General features: G+C 36.6%; 1 protein-coding gene across 1 annotated transcript in view; it reads left to right on the top strand.

Annotated features, from left to right (window-relative positions):
• The window catches only part of HS6ST1 (heparan sulfate 6-O-sulfotransferase 1), a 186,644-nt gene extending 162,085 nt beyond the window's left edge, over positions 1–24,559 (top strand). Inside the window, exon 2 of the mRNA XM_070945303.1 lies at positions 23,014–24,559. Within this exon, the coding sequence (XP_070801404.1) occupies positions 23,014–23,722 (709 nt within the window). The 3' untranslated portion in view covers positions 23,723–24,559. The remainder of the gene's footprint in view (positions 1–23,013) is intronic.
• Positions 24,560–24,803: the final 244 nt, after the last annotated feature.

Genomic DNA, 24,803 nt, shown 5'->3' with positions numbered 1-24,803 from the left:
TCTTCCCCACGTTACTTCAATTGATTTTTATTTATTTTTTTGCTTTCATAAGCAATGTTTATTGCTTATGAAACCTGGAGTTTAATTGTTATCTAAGAGATGTTAATAATGAAGTCATTGAAATTTTTAAAAGTTTCAGATCAAACAGATAACAAAAATTTGTATATTGCTCTTCTATATTCGGAAAAAGCTGGCCTCCCAAGATCCCACATATGGGCTGATTTAATAATTTCACAAATGTTTCTGGTAATTTTTTAAACTAACCTATAATTGCAGTTTCTAGTTGTTTTATTTTTAAATCTATATTTTTATTTTTTTTAACTGTGCTATTACAACATTTTACTTATGAGGTTCAAATTATCATAAGATGTCCCTTCAGTGTACCTGGCCTGTTTGTTTCAGTTCTGCTTCTTTTTATTCATCTGAAGCTCTAGTTGCCTTGACTGCTTGTGCTTATCCTGGGGAGATTCTTGGTGCTTTTCAGTTCAGCCTCTCGTCTATTTTTATGTTGGCTTCTGCACTTGTCTGCAACTGAATAATATGAGGGATGTTGCCTCTTCTCAGAGCTTAGTTTCTCAGGGTCAAAACAAGCAAACAAAATAAGTATTAGCATGGAGAACTCCAATCCCAATGCCTAATCACTAAATTCCTTACATGGCATCTTTGCTGCCGAAAGAATTGAGCACTAATAAATATGATTTAATCCAAAGGATCCATTACTCAAGACTTATTTTGAATATAAAAATATTTGTATGACAATTTTGTTGTAGCTGTTTCTTTCGAAGCTTTCATTTATGTAATGCTCAGGAATCTCTGGTTTGGGGGAAATTTAGAAGATGAATTGAGATGAGATGTAAAGGTATATATGTTTGAATGAATGAATGAATGAATTGCATTGAAACAATTCAAAATAGACCAAAGCAAATACTATTTTCTAGAGGAATAAAAGGAATCCAAGGGGAGATTCTGAACTAACTTATCAAAATATGGATAATTTGCAGAATAATACAAAGTCATTTTAGGAAAGGCAAGAGGATAGCAGTAGAGAAAACACAAAGGACCACAAATGATGACTGGCTTGTTGCTTGAGGAATAGTTAGGCGCATTTTTTTCCACTCCAGTTCTAAATTGGCAGATGTGCAGATACACTCATGGGTTAGCTGGCTAGGCAATGTTCTGGCAGTCAGGGAGGCATTGTGTGTATCTGCCGTTCCATGTGAGCAACTAATTTAATCAGTGGAGAAAGCACATATCCTTTAATTTAATCAAATCGAGGAAACACATTAGACTTTGACCCCTATACAATTTTTCAAGCCATTATTCTCCTGCCTAGCAATCTCCCAAGCCTCTAGTTTGGCTGCTTTTTCTGGAACAAATTGATTATTTTGCCCAGGTGCCATAGCAATGTCAATGAAAAATACATAGCAAAATTAAATAACCGTAGAGAACCAACAACTCCAAGCTCCCTATGACAAAGGGAAGGAAGAGAATGACCCAATGTCATTCGAACATTTCCTGCCCATCTGAGGCCCAGTGTTAGTTGCAGTGCAGTTGTTCCCTCCTCTTCCAAAACTGGAAGATTTTGTTTTTCCCTTCAGTCTAAACTCTTTCAGTTAGAAAAAAAGTTGTAATCAACCAGCTGTCTTTCAACAAATTCTGTTGCACATGCTATTAATATTTAGACTTGAGGTAGAATTGTAGGAATCAATAAAGGGAATATCTGAACACTTCTATTCTTAACTTTCCGGGCATTTTGACTTCAAAGGGAACAAATTATGTTACAAAATAATAACAAATATGTAGTTACTTGGCAAAATGTAAGACCTCTTTTCTGAAAAACAACTCATGGTTGTGGTATATCATCAGGATCAGAAATACATTTCTATAATTTGAAACCTTAACAATGGGTTATTTTTACTCCAAAACATTTGAGTCCATGTGAATGGCTTTTTAACTTTTCTCACAGAGAAAGACATGTGTTATATGTTAAATCAAAATTGGTCATTCATATGAATTTCTTGTCAGAAAGGTCTGAGAAGAGGCATTAACAGCAAATTTTCTTTTCTTTTCATGGCTTTTTCTTGGGAGAGTAAATGGTATGAATGATCAGTTAGACTTAGAATAACTTTATTGTCACTTTGACTGTACACTAATCGGCATACATTAAAATGAAATTTCATTGCATACAGTTACAATCTTACCGTGTTTCCCCAAAAATAAGACCCTGTCTTATATTTTTTGGAACCCTGAAATAAGTGCTTGACCTTATTGCCATGCTCTCAAAAGCCCGATTGGGCTTATTATCAGGGGATGTCTTATTTTGGGGGAAACAGGGTATGTAAAAAAAAAATATTTATTAATGCAACTTTGCTGACATCTGATTCAAGACCTCCTTCTCTATTCCATTGGCTAGCATATAGGAAGAAAGTCATAATACCCCTCCCCAATACTCTGGTGGGCACAAGGCTGAATGAAGCCACAGGCAATATGGCAACCAGCAATGGTAAGCAGTAGCCCCAGTGACAACAAATCTGTCATTGTTATATCAGATGTTTTTCAGGTCATATCATTGGTCTTTATATCAAGTTTGAAAGTGCAACAATTTATGTGTTAATAAGATTTTTCAGCGAAAATCCTGCACATTTACAATACTGCTACACTCTGGGAAGTTAATTGATTTGACCAAAGTATATTTTAAAAGGCAAGCTATAAAACAACAACTTGAACCTGTATGGAAAAAGATATGAATAGAATTTCCTCAATTATGTGAGTTTTTTTTTTTAAAGTGGAAAAACTTCCTTTAAAGTACATTGTAAGAGAAAGAAAACAAAGGTAGTACCAATAGTGATATTGGTGCAATTCCAAAACATCGGGAGCATCACTTGAACACCTTTGGCATTGATAAGATCACCATCGGTCAATTGCAAAAGGCAGCTTTACTTGGAACAGTTTATATCCTGCAATTATACCTTCAACACAGTTGAACAACCATATCTGCCCATCCCTAGTCCTTAGGAAGAATTCCCTAAAAATGGCAAGTCCTGTCAAAATATCTGGCACTGTGACCAACCATAATAATGCCATGTGCTATACTTGCTTTGCATCCAACTAGAATGGGACAATTCACTATAGCCAACTCACCACAGCCAATTCACTGCAGGACAACTCTACATGGCTAAGTCTACATGGTCAATTTGCTGCGGGGTAATTCAACAATTTAATTATTTAAAATAATTTTTAAAAATATTTTAATTTTTGTCATTCACATTTCATGTCCCTCCTTTAATTATTCTATTTCATGATTTCTTCAATATTAATGTAACTCATACCCCGTGGTCTTCTCCCGTGGCGAGTTGGCTGTGGCAAGTTGCCGTAGACCCTCATTCAACAATTAAGTGGAAATGAAAGTCACTGAATTCTTTGTAAATGTGCTCCTTCTCAATTATTCCTGATTGTTAAAGGCCTACTGGAATCCAAGAAGAAACAGGATGATTTTTCTGTCATATCCAGGAATAATGTCTTCTGTTTGCCCAAAATATAAGTTGTTCTGAACGAACTGCACAATTGTATTGGCATTGTAGACAAAGCTACCATCAGGAATGGGGCACTACCTAGATTTAGCAGCTGCAAGGAATTGACTTACAGAAAGTGGGAAGTTATTTTTAAAGCTAACACTCACACCAGCCTAAGGTAAATAAGCCTCCAAATGCCTGAGGTAGTTGCTGCTGCTGTTTCTCTCCATTTCTGCCACTTATAATCCTGCTATCATATGCTTTCTTTCAACATTTTTAAATGCTATTGTTGCACACTCATTCCAGAGGAACTCTGCATAGCCTGTGATATCAAGCAATAGCAATGTATCAAAAAACTGTAAATGTTAATTAACATAACGTGAATACCAATGGCAGGTCTTATGATAGTGTAACATACCAAGAAATCCCCCTGGAGAAAATTTACTTGTTTGGCTTCATGAGTGCCCAGTGTTGCTGGCATAGCACACAGTTGATATCCAGACGTGCCTTGACACCAGTTGGTCCTGGTCATCAGTACTTGTCACAAGCTCCCTGGCATTTACTCTCCTACAGCTGAAACGTGTTCAGGAAATAGAAACAGATTATACCTTCTCTCCCGTCCCCCACCCAAGCCAATTATATTCACTTCGGCTTGTGACCTTACCATGTAAGACACATACCAGCCCCATGAGAACTGAAGGAAATGCATTGTGCTACTATGAAATGCTGCAATCTTTTGACTCTTGGAAAAGCACTGGAGCATGTTCCCACAGTGCAATTTCACATCTGATTATCAGAGTAACGAAAGTGCCATCTAGTGGATGTTTGCTTGAATACGGTATTTTCAATTATCTTTTGAGGTATCCTGTAGCTAACACTGATTCAAAAACATTTTAGTGGCTTATATATGATGCCTTTCTGGTTTAATAATACTTGATTCTATGTCAGAATATTTGATTCTATGTGAGAGAGATAGAGAAAGAGAGAGATAGAGAAAGAGAGTAATAGAGAATATCATCATTCAAATCTCAATTTTGACTTTTTTTTCCCCCGATGAATCAACATGAACACGTTTCATGCTACAGTGAGATAAATTTATGACAAATAACTTGGAGGGTTCTTTCATACACACATAGCTGTAGTATTAAAACTCAGTCACTAGCTCAGTCCTGTTGCTATTAAGTTGCTGCAAAATTATTTATCTTTTCAGTTTCACATAGTTCTTATTTCTCTTTAATTTTTATAAGATCAATTCATAATGCAGTCTCATTCTACAAATCTGTAGTTCTCTAAGCTGAATGGAAAATTCCAGCAGTCATTACATGAAAACATACTGGAAGTAATCGATTCTTAACAAGATGAAATCATTGATTCTATGATAACTTGTACAATTTCATTCTTTATTAGTAGCAATTGGATTTTAAGTAGTGAAACAAAAAGTAAGATTTTCTGTTCTCTTTGAAGTAATCTATTTTCCTCTCGTCCTTTAAAACAAAAGATGGATTCGGGCATATTACTTGGGGAACCTGGGAATTTTAGTTCCCACATCTTTATTATTAATTCTATTCTTAAATACATTGACTTTGTGAAATTGCATGGAAATACAAGTCTCAGAAACACTTAGACAATGCAATTATAAAACCTATTCTAGACTGCACCCTGTTGAATCTAGTGAGATATTTTGGAATAGAGTTAATAATGAAGTTTGTTTGTTTGTTTGTTTATTAGATTTATATTGCCACCTATTCGCCATGGCGACTTACATAATATAACAAACCACATTTAAAAAACAGTAAAACTCATAAAAAATCAAATAAATTAATGTAATAAAATCACCCTGATTCTCGCCCCAGCAACAGCTGAACACACGAGCCATTTAATGGGCTCCATCCCGCTCTGGGTTTCCCAGGCCCACTGGCAGAACCAGGTCTCAGTGCCTTCTGGAAGACAATTAGGGTGGGGGCCGTTCTAATCTCTGGAGGAATGATGTTCCAGAGAGAGGGAGCCACCACGGAGAAGGCCCTTCTTCTGGGTCCCACCAGGTGTATCTCCCTCAGAGATGGGACCCGCAGCATTCCCTGCCTCCCAGCTCTAATGGGTTGGGTAGATGTGACCGGCAAGAGACGGTCCCTCAGACCATCCCTCAATTGCAGTCAGACCAATCCAATTTCTGTCCAGACAATGTATTAAAACATTTGTATGCAAAATTGTAATTTTGTTTCAGACTGTGATTAATAAAATGTTATCTGAAGGCGTTTTTGGGCTTAATACCTATGTATGATCTAATTTATATAATGTATGTTATACATTAACAGAGGTATCGAACTCATGTCATGACATATCGGGACTTTTTTCCCATTTGTTAAACCGGGCATGAGCGTGGCCAGCTTGTAATGCATCCAGCCCGGGTGCCCGGAGTTTGACAGCCCTGTTCTAGAACTTGTGAGACCAACAAAGTAATATAGTTATTGATAGGAATATCAGTGTATGGATTCAATAACATGTTTACAATTCATTATACATTATCAAACTTTTCCCTTTTCCAGAAAGTTTGTACCAGCATCAGCCAGCTGGTCTGCATCTGTTCAATAATTATATAAGTACATGAATTGCAAGTAAGGCAAGGAAACCAACCTAATGAAATATTTTTATGCAACTGAACAAAAAGCATCATTCTCCTTTCTGTTTTGAACAATAACTGTTAAGGAATTGTATGTATCGCTTTAAAATGTCTATAGAAGAAAGAATTGGCATCTAAGTAAATTATATTGCTCTGGTTCTTGTTAAATATCATGCAAATATTTTATTCCATACAGGTGATCTGAAAGCTATGTAAAATTAAAAGGGGAAATATGTGAATTAATCACTTCTATATTTCAACCTTCACTGTGCTTAAAATTGTTTAGCTACTCAATTTTACCACTATGTTTCAGAAGATGTGATGATGATGTGATGATTTGATGTGATGATTCTTAAATTGGACAGTATATATTATCTAATTTATATATCTGACCATTGATTAATTTAGATGCCTTGATTCCAAAGTACCATTTGGCATAAAGCAATTGGATATTCCATATTCTGTTCAAAACTGGAAGTAAGCTTTAATTTCCAGACAAAATATATATTGGTATTTTCAAACAAATGAAGTTTAAGTATTCTGTGGAAGAGGAGGAAAAGGAAGAGGAAGGAGGAGCAGGAAACTGTAGTATACTTTCTGTACTGAGTATACATTCAGGAAGCAAGGCTTTTGTTATTCTACTAATCAGTACCTTTGCTAGAATCAGTTCGCAGTTTGTTTATATCTATTTGCCTTCTGAAAGAGTCCCATATTTTTCCATGACATTTTTAAGGCATGGTTCCAGCCATTGTTTTGAACATTCTGTAGATATGTCCCTTTATTTTGACCGGCTGACTGAAAAAACACATCTGTGCTTTTTGCTTAGATTACATGACTATTGGTTATTCCTATTGTTATCATTCAGAGTGACAGTTTCTAGAGCGCAAAGTGTATCTCTACGTACAATACTCTGTCTGCATTTTGCTTCTACCAAAAGATAAGTACCACTTCTCGAGAGTTACAATACTGTTTCCACCAAGTCTTGGTGTATTCATCTCTTTTATATCAACCACTTTAAAAAAGGTCATGTGGATCTTAATTCACTAAACTCTACAGTTTAGCTTTTATCCATTTTAGTTACTCTGTCTACATCTTGCTTTTACCAAAAGATAAGTACCACTTCTCGAGAATTACAATACCCTGTAACTGCCAAGCCTTGGTGTGTTCATCAATCACTTAAAGAAAGTTCATGTGGATCTTAATTCACTAAACTATGCAGTTTAGTTTTTATCCATTTTAGTTAGCCTGTATGCAGATTCCTAGGTGATGTTATTTAGAAAAATTTTCCACTTGTGGTGATCAGTCGTCCCTTCTTAAACCACTGCAACAGCTGTCTTAACTGTTGTGCATTACTGTGTATTTCAAATTATTGTTGCTTTATAATAAATCATTCAGGAACATTTCCTAGCCTTAGAGGAAAGATCTGATTTACAGCACCATCTGGCAAATTTATCCACACCCCTCCCTCTTTGTTTTATTACAGAATGGAATATTTTAATTTGACAGAAACTGATACTATGACAGCTAGGATTTCTGCAGTGGAATCTAATAAGAAAATAATAAGTGCTCTGTAATATCTACATCTGGCTTATATTTATACTTGCCCTAGGAGTCTTTCATTAATACTCGGTTTAAAAGATGGGAAAATAAAACTTTGAGATAGTTATCTAGGATCCTTAAAGAAGTCATGCAAAACAAGAGTCTCTCTACAGTCCGTATAAACTGTTACTGATTTGTTTCGCTGAGGTTTTTTTCTTTGATTTTGAACTTTGGGAAACTTGCATGGCACCTTCATAGATTTTTCTCCACATTGTTCTCTCAGTACCCTGAAAGGTAAGAGTAAAATAAAATGGCCTGACTCTCATATTAAATCATGCTAAGCCATGGTTTGTTTATTCATAGCTAACTGAATATATCACAACTGTTGTAGATCTCACAATATGCCATTGTTATGCCAAGTCCCAAAAGTTAGTTTATAAACAGTACATTATCTGGATAAACATAATAAAACAAAAGCAAACCACATTATGGTTGAATAAGATGTATGAATCTAATCAATGTTTAACCCAAGGTCACATATCATGGCTTTAACTGAGTAGAGTCTTAGTCTTTCTGAAAATTCTGCTGCCAGATACTGTATTTTAGACAGTAGCTTCTATTAGATTCAGCCAATGGTCAGGGTAATAAGAGCTATGTGTCTTTGGAAAGCTTCAGATCGAAGAAGGCTATTATACTTACTATCTCATGTCTCTTTCATAAACCACTCTTTTCTCATTACTGCATAGTTCAAGGAGGAGACCCAGTCTATAGCATTGCCTAATTCAGTATTTATTTCTGTTGAAACCAAATTATTAAATATGGAAGCAGTATAATCTGATAGGAGTTTAGAATTCCATAGGAATTCCATAGTCATCTATAGCAGAATGTTTACTTGACACATTATATACTAATTATTGTGGCAAAAGGTTTCTTGTGTTTCTGGTCCTGATTTGTTCATTAATCTAAAATGTAAAGAAATGATTTGGATGTAACAGAAAATTGGATTGTTTGAAACTGGAGGGATTTTAACATTTGTGAGGAACTGGGAAGCCTCAGTTTATTTCTATAGTAAAAAATTTATCATTTAAATGGACCAGGTGTTATTGAAGCAAGTTTGTCTCCTGTAACATATATACAAACAGTTCAACATCTTGTCCAGACTTTGGAAATAACCAGTAGGGTATTCAACTTCTTTGATCCCATCCATCCATCCATTTTCTGCTCCTGCTACTTACCTTAGTCTAGTGAGCATAATCATTGTTTTTTCTGGAACATCATTTGCTTGCCTCAGATAAGCAAAGTATTGCCGATCATTTTGGCATAGCACTTATTCATATTTATACATTTTGGAATGATCTACATTGTGAAAGGTTTTCCTGTATCAATAAAACACAAGTCAGTTTCCTATTTGTTCTCTTTTGCTCTCTCCATCATTTTAGCTATCTAATCTCACATCCTGCCTTTTCTGTTCATTTGGCATTTCTTTCTCCATATATGACTCTCTTTGTTCAGAAGATTTTAAGCAAAACTTTGTTTGCATGAGAAATTAGAGCAGCATTAACACACCAATGAACACTTAGTAGTGCATGTTCACTTGCAACTCTCTTCTATGGGATAGACAGATGTACCAAACTCAAAACCACAGTTTTGCTTTGCATTTGTGAATACTTAGCACTAACTGTTTTTTTCTTGCAACTTTAAGTGGTTGAGTATTTGACAGTTGGTCTATTGCCTGTCGTATCTCACTTTCTAATGGAGTCACTTCCCAAACTCTTTCAACAAATGTTCCTGTCATTCTGTAATCCCCTTTTTACAGAGTTTCAGTATAGCCTTTCCAGTTTCCTTTAACCTCATTTGCTTCTGTCAGATCTTGTCTGTGATTATGTTTGAGTAATCCTACCTTAGCTGTAAATTTTCCTGCAATTTCTCTAATCTTCTTTTAAACTATCTCTCAGTTTTTTACTTATTATTTTCTCTATTTTTTGACATTATTGATTGAGCTATCTTTCCTTGTCCTTTCATACTTAACACTGAAAGTCAGTATTCAGTCACATTCGTCTATATTTTTGCCCGAAGCTTTCATCCTTCATCTTTCCCTAGCTATCATGATGCGTTGTTATGAAAGCTACTTGGATCTTTCTTCTCTGAAATTTTGGGAATATTTTTCTGTTTCAGTTTTCATGAATTCTCATATCTTTCAATTGCTCCTTTGTGCTCTATTGCATAATCTAAGCATACTGAGTCTATTCTTTACATTGATCTTATATTCTATGTTCTCTATATCATCCTTTGCTGACACAACTATTCTTTATAATTATTTAAATTTATCTTCTATATTTGGTACCACTAATGTGTGGTCTGTTCTGTAGTCTGTAATAGAATTTCTTATATCCCTGTTGTGGTCGCTATTTGTGGTCCACATTGATTTCAGTGTGGAAAATCTACAGTGATCTTGCTTAAAACAAGTGTTGGAAATAAAGAATTCTGTTTATCTAGCACCTTCTAAACTGTCTTTATCGAGCTAAATCTTCCTGTGATTCCAAATTCTATTTTTTCAACTGATCAACCATTGTTAATATTATATCCTTCTTGAATTTACAACAAAACACCTCATGCAGTTTGCTAATTAATTTGTCACGATATCTATGTTTTTGAACTAGGCGTTGGAGAATGTTGTTAAAAGTGCCATCAATAATCAAAGAAATCAATCAATCTGGATTTCTCACTAGAGGTGTAAATAATCATGCTCAAATTATCATAATTTGGGCATGTGAAGATTAATAATGCTGGGAAAGGGGGAAGCAAAGAGAAGACACCAACAGCAAGATGGATGGGCTTGGTTTTAGTAGCAAAGAGCGCATAGATGGGGCATATAAAAGACCAGATTGGAAACAAACCATCATGGAGAAAGTCTGCATATGTGTCTCATAGAGTCCACATATGTCATCAAATCACTATATACTGATTTCGTAACCAACAAACAGACAGTATATTTATTGGAAGACAATTTATTACATACTTTTCCTTTTAATATATTAGCTTTAAGTGTTTTATTTTTATACAAAAATCTGGCCTTTGACTATAAATAAAAATTGACTGATACTTTAATTATGGTCAGAAATCTTGAATGCCTATAGAACAAGTAGATCTTGTCTTTATTGGATTAATTTGTGTCTTTATTAAATATATTTACATAGCCATCCAACTCACATATGGGTGACTCTGGGTGGTTTACACATTAAAAATCACAACATAAATCACAACATAAAACCCTTAAACCATCTCCCTATAATAGCAGCAACCCATTCAAATTAACCACATGATTGATTCCATCTCCATTCAGAATGGAGTAACAAATGTGTAACAAAAACACATTTATAGGGCTTTTTTAAAAAGCAACAGGATGGGAACCAACCATGCCTGAGGGAGGGGAATGATGTTCCATGGAGGGGATCACCACCAAGAAGGCACTTTTTTGTGATCTATATGTGATTATAGTCAAACAAATAGTTACGTGCAGTGGTGAAATCTAAAAATTGTTGCTACTGGTTCTGTGGGTGTGGCTTGATGGTCATGTGATCGGGTGGGCATGGCCAACTTGATGTCACATACGTCACTCATTGTTAGAGACAGGAGCTGCACATTCTGAAGCACATTCTGCCCTTCTGAAGCCCCCAATGCTTTGAGTTTCCCTCTACCATCTGGCTTGACTGCCCAAGCAAATCTCAGAGCCTTCTCTTGCCCCGCTCTCCATCCCGGAGGGCCGCACATTCCCCCCGCCAATCCTCCATACAAACTGCCCACCCCGTTCTGCAAAGGCAGAGCCCCACCTGCAGGGCAATCCAAAGAGGGGAGGGGTATGCTGCAGAAAAGGCCGCCTTCACCCATGCCTCCCGTGCCGGCTCCATGGGGCTTGGGGCTCTGAAGCAGCCGACTGGATTCCAACCTAGCCACTTGCTTGCTCTCTTTGACCGCCTGTGCCACTCCAGGAACTCGGCCCCCGGAGACAAGTGCTCTGGGGGAAGGAGGCTCAGCCACAACAATGCTTGCTGGCGGCAAAGAAGCAGAGTGAAAGAAGCAGAATCCCCCTGTGTGGGGAGAGGGCCAGGCCCGGCCGTGCCACTGCAGAGCCCGCAGTGCTTTCCCTTCAGCCTGGGCGGCAGACCTTACCCAGGGAGGCCAGTACAGGTAGTCCTTCATCTTGGCACTCCCTTGCCTGCCACTGCCATTCTCGCTGCCCTCCCTCCCTGCCTGGCTACAGACATCTGCCTCTCCAAACAACCTCCCGAAGCAACCCTGCCGCCGTTTGCTTTCATTTCACAGTGGGACAAGGAAGAAAGCAGTGGTGCTCCGGGAGGGCAGGCAGGATCCAAGATAGAGTGTAAGGCAAGCGGGCAGCAGTCGGTCAAAGGCCCCGCAGAAGCCAAGCACACCAGGCCCAAAAGGCAAACAAGCCTCGCCATGTCCCTCTGAGGAGCTGAGTGCAATGGGTCTCCTTCCCACCCACCCACTGCCAGCGTTGGCCTTACCTTCTAGATCTTCTGCTGGCATATTCATTGTCAGGTTTCGAGGTCATCTCAAATAAATTGCATTTCAAACAAAGTCTTTGAAGAAAAACTCCCATTTATTAAGCAAGACATTCTAACTCCGACTCTATCGCAGCCAACACTGACTTCCAGATCCAAAACCCTCCCTTTCGCACTCCCCTGCATTCATTGGCCATCTTCCAAGTCACTCTACCCCTAATCTACTGCTCCAGCTCAAAGGAATTTCCCCCCTCCCATCCCATCTCCTAGGGGATATTATCTCCAGGGAAAATAAGTAGGTGAAAAGTCAAACGTCCCTTTCCAGACGCCTCCGCTTCTCCTTCTTATGTCAGCACTAGAGTAAATGCAGCTTGAAGTGCTGACACTCATGCTCTGAATCATATACTTATTTGCTTTAAAATCATCTCTTCTGGTCTACTTAAATTCACTGATACCTCCCTTTGCTATTTTTTAAGTCCTTGATTCACGCTTGTCACATGAAAAATGTATCATTTTCCTTGGTTCATTTTTCTCACATTTTCCAATAGTATATTTAAAATAAGGAAATATTTCAATGCTGACATTGTCAGTGATCTGACATGCAGCTTTGGTCTGGGTACAATATTATCTGTAGAATACCTTATCGAAAATTGAGCATTGTTTCTTAGTAACTATCATAATGCTGTCCAAACTTGGAGATGGGTAGGTGGGAGTTCATATCTGTCACCCAAAGTCATGTTATAGTCCCAAAAGAAGTAATATTTTTCCTTCTTAGCTTTTCATAGATTGGCTTATTTACACTTGGTTTTAGCCACAAGACCAAGAAAGCAACTTATTTTCACCGGTGTGGTTTATTGGTGTGGTTTAGCTGTGATCTTTGGATCACAGCTAAAATTTCCAATTCTTCATCCTCAGAAATATTAATTAATATAAATGTATATACAACCAAGAAGATTGGGAGCTATTTGTTTATAATTGTAGAAGAGCAGGCAGAGATGGGGACAGAGTTAAGTTTAAAGTCATTGCATTTTCACAAGCGGTTCAAGTCTAATCTCTCCTGAATTCCCTTGACCCTTATCTTGGTACCATTTTAGTGTTGAACTTTAGTTAACCAGATTCTGTATAGAGTTGTTCTCTTTTATGGTTTTTATTTTGCTAAACAAATTTTAATAAAAATTATTTTTAAAAAATAAAAAATACTGTCCTTATTGCCCATTTTAACCTTTTGACCTGGTGCCTGTGGTGAAATCCAAATTTTTTTACTACCGGTTCTGTGAGTGTGGCTTGGTGGGTGTGATGTGGCTTGGCGGGTGTGGCAGAGGAAGGATACTGCAAAATCTCCATTCCTACCCCACTCCAGGGGAAGGATATTGTAAAATCCCCATTCCTGGGGGAAGGATATTGCAATATCTCCATTTCCACCCCACTCTGGGGCCAACCAGAGGTGGTATTTGCCAGTTCTCCGAACTGCTGAAATTTTCCACTACCGGTTCTCCAGAACCTGACAGAACCTGCTGGATTTCACCCTTGCCTGGTGCTATGGGAGCAACTGAACCAATGTATTCTGCTGAATCAGAATGTGGCCTATGACAGTTTCAGCCAGTATATGGTAGGATATGATCTGTGTTAGAAGAGTCCATTCATGAAACTACTCAGCATTTTATATAATAAAAAATCATTTTTAATGTTGCCAGGTGTACCACCAATCATTTTTAAAAAATGGACTTTCAGAAAAATACAGCTTCTAAAGCATTATTCACTAAGAGTCAGTTACTTCTGGTAAGGTTAAAAAGCCATAGGAGGGAGGCTGAATGTATTTTTTTTCATGACTTAAAGAAACAGGACATGGTTCGTCTCCCTTTTGTTCATTTCTGTGCCAACCTTTCCTTTGTGTAAATATACAAGGGAAATATAAATATAAGGAAAATGTATGCGTTATTTTTATTGACAATGTACTTAAAAGGCTTTCATTGTTAACTTTGTGCATAGCAAAATTAAGAAACCAAGATTTTAATGAGCACCTTCTCAGAGAAAGTACATTTATTTATTACCAATTGTTTATTTATGTATGTGGGTAAGTTTGTAATATTGAAATAGAAAAGGTGGTTGATGAGAGAGTGGAGAAAAAAATGGAAATTGAATGTTGTAATTTCAAATGATAAAAGAGACTTCTAGAATCCCTTTTCTAGAGAACTTAACATTTATCAAGTATGTTTTTCTATGTGTGGAGTATTTATTACCTCCTTTGTTTATTTAGAGTATTTATAACATAATGTGAGATCATAATGAACTGAGAATTCTTCTCATTTACAAAACACTGTCAAAAGGTGGAACAGTGGCATACAGTTCCAAATATAACTTTTTCTCAAGATATATATTCTTGGCAGGGTATTCTGTCAAAATAACCTTTACTGTTCATCATTGTTCTATGGAATGTACCTAAAATATCTCCTTAATATAGTAATACCTGTTAATATCTAATGTGTGTCAGGTCAGACTTCTTTCTTGGCATTCAGTTATAATGCAATTGAGGGCATCAGCTGGCATTTTAGTTATTTTCTTCATGGTAATTTGTCTTCTCAACATCTTCCATCTACTGGGAATTGATTATTTCTTGTTTCTTCCTAGCCATTATATATGATTTCATATGGCATATGGCTCTATGGTCTTGAAATACATAAGTATACAAAAATATTAATTGCATCAAAGATTTTTTAAAAAAAACATGGACATATTTTAGCAGACTGCTATATTTATATACCAGGTGTGAGACTCCATTTAAATTGGTAGGCTGTCTGATTTTTTTTTTTTTTTTTTGATAGATGAGTAACTTCCTGTTACCATTCTTTATTAAATGATACTATGCCTAAAGTAGGATAAACTTGAAGAAATAATCAATCACAAAGCAAAATAATTTCCTTGATTGCTTACAAGAAGCCTTCCATGTTTCTTATTGCAGGACAAAAATCAACATAGGGAAGTTTGCTCTAAAGTCTAGGCCAGGAAAAATGCTGCTGCTTATATTGCTAATCAGACACCATGAATTCGAAAAATAAATATTGTAGTCTAAACAATTGCTTTGTAGATTGTGATCTAGACAGAATTTATTTAGTTATCTATAAATGTATTTATTTAATTTATATCCCACCTTTATTATTATGACCTCTATCCAGGCATATATTATAATATTCTACCTATACAGGTAGACCTTGATTTACAACCATTTGTTCAATGACTGTTCGAAGTTACGACAAGGCTGGATGAATATGGTTGCAACTGGTCTCCAGAGTTCCAACTGTCTCAGTATCCCTGGATCATCCCTGGGCACTTGGTGATAGGCTCACACAACCAGTTGCAGCGCTCTGTGATCACATGATCACCATTTGTGATCTTCTTTGCTGGCTTCCCCAAAAAATTAGTGGGGAAGCCAGCAGGAAAGGTTGCAAATTGCTGAAGTAAGACTGCCCCACTGACACAAACACCCTCACCCCTTCTGTGCTTGCACAGCACTGGCCACTCACATACTCATGTACCTTGCACACCTTCCTGCACTCCCATACACCTTCCCAGATCCTCGCCACAACTCTTTCACATCGTCTCACATTCCCATGGATCCATTCCATGCCTTCCCCATGAACCCTCAGATACCCCCTCCAACTCCCTCACTTCCTGTCACACCACTTCATGCTCTTCCCATCCAGTAGCAGTAGTTACCTGCCTGCTACGTTGCATGCAAGTGCCTGGAACTTATAACTTCCTGCTAATTTTCTCATTGTCCTGTTTCATAATCACACATGCCTAAAATGTGTGTAATTAGAGAAATGGGAACATTGGACCAGGTGTTTCTTTCAATTTTGTGTATTGTACTAGAATATAATGTGATTTGTTCATTTTTGCCTTAGTGTAATATGTAAACTCAGACATTATTGGTTGCATATCATGGCTTATGGCTACATATTTCTGAACCTGATTTCATCAAATCCTGATTAAGCCAAACAATGTTTTAATACACATTAAACTCAGCTTGCAGGTGCTTCATCACAATGCCAAAAAAGTTCAATGAGAAAGAATGTGAACTATTGCAACACAAAGGCTGCTATGATTTATAGCTTAGCATTACATGTAAAGCTAGCCAATTAGGTGTGCTATGAGATAAATCATGGTTTATTGAAATATGGGAACCAAGTCAGTGTAATGTTCTTATTAGACAGAAAGCAGGTTTCTAGCTTCTCAAATTGTAGCATAGAAACCCTGCTGCATTTATATTGGGGTGAATTGCTTGTGACACAAGTCACAGGTCGTGAAATGAATTAAATTCAAATTTCTCTGAAATTCCAAATGCCAGAGGCATCCTGGTCTAAGTAAATTCCAGGGAGTCTCCTGCTGCCACCTCCCCTAAACCTACTGGGATTTAAAAGCTCAGGTTAATGCACATTTGACTTTATTGAGAGAGACCAGATAACTTAGGTGATATCTAATACCTAACAGGTATGTAGTTGCCGAACAGCCTTTTTGTGCTATCCCTTGGATGATTTCCAAATCTTTCTGGAAATGCCTTGTCTGGTTTCCTGGCTTGTCAATAACATATTTTGCTGCCATTGCTTAAAAAAAACTTGCATTGATTGATGCCTTCTTTATCAGAGGATGAAGTGAACAACTGAATTTCTAGTTCCAAGTTCCTATATTTGGAAAGATTTCCAATGCTGAGCAAGATCCAGTTACTTGCCATGATTCTTAACTGATTGAAATGCCATTCTTCTGCTAAGCTGTGGTAAAATCCACTTCCAGCCAAGTGTTCTGAATCCAACATTTAGTAAAAGCTTCTCTCTTGTAGACTCCTTTCTTTGATGACTGTTGGAAATCCAGCAAAAGCTGCACTATTAAGATATTTTCAGGTTTTCTGTTTTCATTCTTTTTTTAAAAATCTGAATGCATACTTAAATAAAATGTGCCTTTTAAAGTCTTATAGCGATAGCTTATTGTAGTTAATCCAAATGGACCAGTACAGTACCTGAAAAGACCTAGGATTTTGTTCCCCAAATAATTTATCTTTAAAATGGGAGGTCAATTTTTTCCTTCTGGTGGATTATCTTAAATTCAATCCATTATTTCAGATACATGTAGTTATTGGGAGAATATCATTCCTTACAAATCCACTGTTACAAAAACAAGCACAGAGAATGTTGGAGTACAGTTCCCATTATCCTCACATAGCATACTCAATTGTGAAGATAGAAGTTGTAATTGAAAAGAATCCACTGGCCTCTGGCAAGAGTCTTCTCTTTAATGACTATGGTGAGATGTACTAAAATGGATGGGAAGAAATCCAATCCCAAGAGAAAGAGATATGAAAGAATTAAAAGAAAGCATTAATGTAATCTGTCAATCAAACTTAACCTGTCAATCTAGATAGAGAGAGGAGGTCATCAAAATCAGAATTGAAAGATTTTTCCCTTTTTCTCAGGTAGACAACTCCATTTTTCCTTTCCTTTTCCTTTTCTCTCATAGGGAGGAGTAAAGAATCTCTTTCCTGATTGGCACAAAACCAGATAAGCAACTCCAATTCCAAATTTCCTGGAATTTCAATAAAAGAACAAATGCAGAAATCTAGAAAACAATAGAACCAGATGCTAATTGGGATTTTAGATTTAATGTCTTTGTTTTATTTTATTCTGTATTTGATTTTATTCTGGTCTGGTGTATATATATTCCTAGCTGAGAGAAAATGTTTTGAATTATTTCATTAATTCTCCTCTTTTTTGTTTCTTCCTTTCTTTATCCCACTTCCATAATTTTCTATCTTCAATTTACTTCTCAATATACTTTAATTTCATTTATGAATCAGCCCATTAATTCTAAAGGACTTTAATTTCAAACTCTACCCTTTGATTAAGCTAACAAGAAAGGTGGATTAGTCACATTATTCTTTATGAATAACCCTGTAGAGAGGGGGCATTTTTCTGGAATGAAGTAGATAGTGATATGGAAGTTAACAGTATAAATTTAGCGGTTGGAGGCTCTAGAGCTGTGCCCATAGGAGCCAGGAGCCTTGTCAATCCCATTTTTGTGTGTGCTTGTATAAGTATTTCCATGCATTTTATATCAGTTAGGAAACCTGCCTGACCTTGCCTCAGAATTATGCATGTAAATGCTTTCTTTTGAAAGTCAGTCAGAGCTGAAGAAACTTGTTGGATGAGAAGTGAAATGTCTTCAAAAAGAAATGGGAAGGTCCACTTGCCTCTTGAGGGAGCACTTTTGGGACACCCATGACCTGAATGACTGAGAATCTCCATAGACACTTTCTTTTGAAAGAATGAAGGCATTACTGTGCTCAATCTGCTCACTAGTTAGTAAAAGGAGACATGACATTAATTACCTTAAAACAATTGTATTCACAGATAGTCCCTGGGTTGCTACAGCAGTTGGGACCAGGAATTCCATTGCTAAGCAACATGGTCATAAACATCATGTGAGCCCACCATTTAGCAATGGCAATTCCAGCAGTCCCAGTTGCCATAACTAAACAAGACCTCTGCAGGTTTTTAAGCAAGGTCCTCAAATGTTTCAACTGCTGACTTCCTGCTAGTTTCTTTGTTGACTTCACTTGTTGGAAATTGGCAGGGAACATCTGAAATTGCAATCGGGTGACCACAGCTCACTGAAACATAACTGCAAGCACCAAATCACAATTACATGGCCGCAGGGATGTTGGGACAGCCAGAACTCCAGGGCCATTGTAAGTCCCACTTATTCAGTGTCATTGTAACTTTGAATGATCGTGACCATCACTCAAGCTTCATCTATATTTTGATGGTTTCTTGTTATGTGAATAGTAGACGTAGTAACCCTGAGCACCTTCAGGATCATGGAAGATGAGGAGAGGAGTTTAAACTTTTTCTGCTATCAGTCCACATAAAAAAGTAATTTTCTGAAACTGCTGCTTGCACTTCAAGGAATTCTCCTATTGATGCCTTCAATGGAGGTGTCTCAAATAAATAAAAAAGTGCCATAATTCCTTGCTGAAAATGGCTCTCAGTGGCTCTGTACTATTTTAAAATATTTTTCTCTTCTGTATGTGCTAAATATTTAATGTTAGATATACCAAGTGTCTGTACCAGTGGTGGGTTCCTCTCGGTTCGGCCCAGTTTGGCTGAGCCAGTAGCGGTAACAATATGACGTCACTGAACCGGTTCTCTTTGTTCGGGAGCTGGGCCCTCCAGCCCTCCCCCCACATTATTCTTACCTTTTATTTGGCCCCGCCCCAGTCTATTCACTGCCTCCCGAGTCCCAGCTGATCAGCTAGAAGGAAAAAAACTGTTTAAACTCTTGCCATGGGACTTCAAAGGGCCACCCTACAGCTGATCAGTTTTAAAAGGCAGTGTGGTGGTAGATCAGTGTGCTCGAAAAACAAATGGGTAGACCAGTGCCTCCAAAAACAAATGGGTAGATCGGTACAGCTCTGCAAGCAGTTAAAAGCCTGGTAGACCAGTACCTCTGCTAAATCCTAAAGAATTGTCACATGACCATCAAACCACGCCCACAAAATAAGCCACACACCCCAAAACCGGTAGTAAAAAATTTTAGAACCCACTCCTGGTCTGTACAAAGAAAACTGGTAGGCAGACATTAGGTCCATCTAAACCAGAGATGGCGCAGAATCCTTGCTAATCAGATCTGATTGAATCCCGTGGTTAGAAATGAATTGATGATGGATTTTTAGAAATAAGATTTAATACAATATAGAAAACAGAAACAAAGTAATTAAATTAAATTCTAATATATAGAATTTCAGTATTTGTATCATAAATGTCAATAACTGGAAGAATATTTGGATTCTCGATTATTATTGTGCATTCCAGACTTGACACACTTCAGGATATATTAGATCTAGTATAGCATACAATATTTTACTATTTAAGTTTGGTTTTTTTTTTACATTGCCTTCTGAGAAGAGAGATTGAAAAACAAGTTTGAGATTGAGAATTCCTGGTTTGAAAAAAATACCCACTTGACAGAATTTTTAACGTTACAATGATCAGAATCAATGTCTGTCCCTCTTTCTCAATGAAACATTTCACATCACTTATAATCTTTATGTATTCCACTAATATTTTTATCCTTGCCTGTTTGGTGTTTCATATGATTGATAATTTAAATCATATGATTTAAATTCTGCTTGGGAAAAATGAATCATTGTTATTTTTTATTTCATATATTTATTAGTCAAATTTATATGACTGCTCATATAGATTAATTAAATCATATAACTTTTGTTTTTAAAACTGGTTATCCAGGATGTAAACATAATTTGAACTCATATGACAAAGTGGACTATGAAATCTCCGTAATGAAAAGTTTGTAATAACACAATACAACTTGACAGTTTTATATATAATTAATTTTTGCTGAAGTTTAAAAATGTCATTATCATACACTAACAGAAAGAAATTATATACACTGTATGTATTCATAAAATGGTATGAAATTCAAGTTTAAGAATCACAACTATAAAAAAAGCAAGGGGAAGAAAAAATATGATAAACAGATCTGTAGCATTCTGTTAACTTCCTGATTCCTGATCATTCCAAAAAAAATAGGAGAGAAATAGAAGGGGTAAAAACTATCTAGAAAAGTAGGGAGAAAACACCATAATGTCACTTTTTTTTTTTTAAACTTTGGATTGGGCAGATTCGCTCTAATTTTTCCCTCCTACTCCATGCCATTTATCTGTAAAAATGCAAGGAAAGAATACAAGTTAATAAAACTTCAGAAATTCTAAAAGTTTGACATAGCCGTCTCAGAACAAAATGTTTACTTTCCAAACCTGTGTAGATCTAGCCCTGAAGTGTTATCGTTTGCATAACAGCATTGGTATTTGTTACTATCTACACAAATAGTATGATAATATTTCTGTCCAATTACATGGTTCCCCTATTTTATTTTATTTTGTTTTGTTTTGTTTTGTTTCTTTCAAAGTAATTATGCACAGAGTAGTAATTGTGACTTATATAGGAGTTAGTGGTTTGTTTGATTTTCTTGGATAGAGATTTATAAAGGTAGGCTTTTTAAACAAAATCCTGGTTGTTATTTTCCTTAAGTATAAATAAGAAATCAAGTTTATGTGTGTATTTATAGTTGATCCATTGGAGCATGAATATGGAATACCCTTGGGTAAGCAGCTGTGAGAGCTCTCATTATGAGCTCCTGAACATAATCATTTAAAGTTACATCACCATTATTGCTTGCCACAGAAAGGAAACCCATTAGAGCAGGGCCAGAGCAAAGAAAGTTGGAAAATTTCAGTCAATAATACAAGACAAATAATACAGCGATATATAATGATACCAGACATAAAACATTGGATTCAGGACATTAGCTCAAAATGCAGCAGCCAGATTACTGGCACAGCAATCCTGGCATTACAGGATAACACAGACTTTGGGTTCACTGCAGTAATTACCAATAGGCTTCTGAGCCCAATTCAAATAGGATGTGATTAAAAAGCTGTAAGGTGAAACATTCCACTCGAGTATCAGGCCCGCCTTGCCAAATTGAGTTTACCCATCCAGTTCAAATATCTTGAGGGAACTTGCAATTCGAATTCCATGAAACATCAGTTAGATGGAAGGCCTCCTCTGCAGAGATTCCCATTCTCTGGAACATACTTCCCCTGGGGATATGTGTAGTACTAAATAAGTCTACCAAATATCACATTTTTCTTTGTTTGTTGGCCTTTATGAGGTTTCTCTAAGATTTCAAGGTGTTTTTTACCTTTTATGACTCCAGAGAATTTTCAATATTCTCCTTAAAAGCCACATTACAAAGGCTGTTCTTACCCTTCCAGGATACTATCCATATTTCATGTCATAAAGAGAATTGACTGAACATAGCATTTGGTCATTCTTAATTTAAATTCATTCCCCTTGAGGTCACAATATTACTTAGTTCTTTAAATGTTTTCCTGCAATTTATGTTGATAACTCATCAGTTTTTCCATTTGCCCTGATTAAGTGTTCAAGATAGACAAAGTTTTGGCCTTGCTGGAGGAACAACATTGATGTTTTTTTTATTTGGGGAGGGTCTTTCTTCCCCAAGATTATTATTACCTTAGAGTTTTTTATACTTGCATTGAGATCTCCCATAGCCATTGGGATATTCATAGCCTTTACTAAAGAAATAGCTTCTTGTATTGTGTCATAAAAGTCTTCTAGTTCTCAGTCTGAGTGGTCTCTTAAGGTACATAAATCTGTAATTTTATTATACTGAAGGATTTGGCTGCAATTTTGATCATGATTAGTCTGTCATTTATTGGCCAAAAGCCCACTGTTGCTTACCCTTTGTTCCTTTTCATGACAAGTGATTTTTGATGAGAAGTACCACCACAATAGAGTATTGTATGTTTCTCCCTCTGTATCTTTCTATTTCCTGCCCTTCTTTCTTTTTGTCATGTACATTTAATGTGTATAATAATATGAAATGTCGTTGATTCTTAATGCCAAAAGAACTGTTCAATGATCACAGATCAGTTGTGTTCTACTAAATTATGCTGACACTGCTTGAAACTAGTACTGTGGAGCCTAGTGGAAAAGAAATGTGTATGATTCAGATAATGTAAATCTTAAAAATTGATTTGATTTGATTTGATTATATTTTTATTCTTATAATAAGAAACAAATAATAGTATTAACTGTAACTGGATAAATTACCCTGTGATAAGATGGGCTGCCAATAAATGTAATCAATCAATAAATAATAAAGTAAAAATAGTTATGTGTACAATCTGTAATTCTTACATGCATTTTTTTCTTTCTTACAGGAAGTTTTATTACATCACTCTGCTAAGGGATCCTGTGTCCCGTTATCTCAGTGAATGGAGGCATGTCCAACGAGGAGCTACCTGGAAAACATCCTTGCATATGTGTGATGGCCGGACACCAACCCCTGAAGAGCTGCCATCATGCTATGAAGGCACAGACTGGTCAGGCTGTACTCTTCAGGAGTTCATGGATTGCCCATATAACTTAGCTAACAATCGACAAGTGAGAATGTTGGCTGATCTAAGCTTGGTAGGCTGCTATAATATGTCCTTCATACCAGAAAACAAGCGAGCACAGATACTGCTGGAAAGTGCCAAGAAAAATCTCAGAGACATGGCCTTTTTCGGCTTGACAGAATTCCAGAGAAAAACACAGTATTTGTTTGAGAGAACTTTCAATCTAAAATTTATCAGGCCATTCATGCAGTATAATAGCACAAGAGCAGGTGGAGTGGAGGTGGACACCAAGACCATACGGAGAATTGAAGAACTTAATGACTTGGACATGCAGCTATACGACTATGCAAAAGACCTCTTCCAACAGCGCTATCAGTACAAGAGGCAGCTGGAGAGGATGGAGCAGAGAATAAAGAATCGGGAAGAAAGGCTTCTTCACCGATCGAATGAAGCACTTCCCAGGGAAGAGACCGAAGAACAAGGACGGTTGCCTACCGAGGACTACATGAGCCATATTATAGAGAAGTGGTAGCATTGAAAGAATTTTATACAAAAAAAACCAAGATATTAGTGTTTCCATTACAAAAGAACATGGAATTTAAAAAAAAACTTATTTAAAACAATCTGTAAAACAGAAAGTAGAATGCTTCTTTAAACAAAGGGTCTTTTTACTGTTTCTTACAAGACCAATGGGGTTCTTAATAAAACAAAATAAAAATAATAAAAAAGTGAGCTCAGAGTTTAAAATGCACAAGTGTAGTCCCCTAGATCTGAGGCCAAATATCACCTCATATTTCATCTCTTATATGCAGATCTAGACATCATAGAGAGCAGCTTTGTACCACTCTTCTCCATCGGCAATGGCAAATGAGCTTCAAAGAATCAGTGTTTTCCTCCCTTGTCTATATGAGATGTTCAGTGGTGAACATCACAATAATGGCAGTGAACCTGCCACACAGTGACTTGATCCCAGATCCAGCTGCTTGACTTCAGATTGAAATCATGGCTAAAACAAAGGCAGAATATATAACCAACAGCAGTCAAACTAAAAGGAAATTTTAAAAATAGAGAATAAGAAACATTCAGCAAACAAATTACAGCCTGGACTACGAATTGGGGACTGAAGTTTGGATTACATGGCACTGGTGTTTTGCATGCATACATTCACATTCATACATTCTACATTATCAAAACAACTGGTGAATCTCTGCATACATTTTCTCAGCCTTTGTTAAAGGGAGAATTAAATCCCTTGTAAAACTAACTGTAAGTGATCTTGTCACAAAGTGGTAAAAAAAAATGGTTTGCTAGAGAAAGACTGGCTGTGTATCACTCCAATAAATTTAAAGAATATGATCAACTGAGGCCAACATATCCCATGCAAATTCTAAATTTATCATTTGGTTGTTCTTTTGCTCATGATGGAAAATATTCTTCCCTTCTGTTTGGATGTTGATTTAATAAGACACAGTTATTATTCAAAGTGATCATTCGTTATTTGGCATTACATATTGTCCATCGCTGTATAGTGACTGCTATACAATAAACATTAGATCATTATAAGTCCTAGGTCAAATGAGGCTAACTTAAAATTTAATGAAGTAATTCATCTC

The sequence above is a fragment of the Pituophis catenifer genome, unplaced genomic scaffold (assembly GCF_029215685.1).
Source record: "Pituophis catenifer annectens isolate HBS135680 unplaced genomic scaffold, rPitCat1.0.hap2 SCAF_6, whole genome shotgun sequence".
Taxonomy (NCBI): Eukaryota; Metazoa; Chordata; class Lepidosauria; order Squamata; family Colubridae; genus Pituophis; species Pituophis catenifer.
Note: the sequence above shows the minus strand (reverse complement) of the source record. Positions and strands in the feature narration are given on the sequence as shown.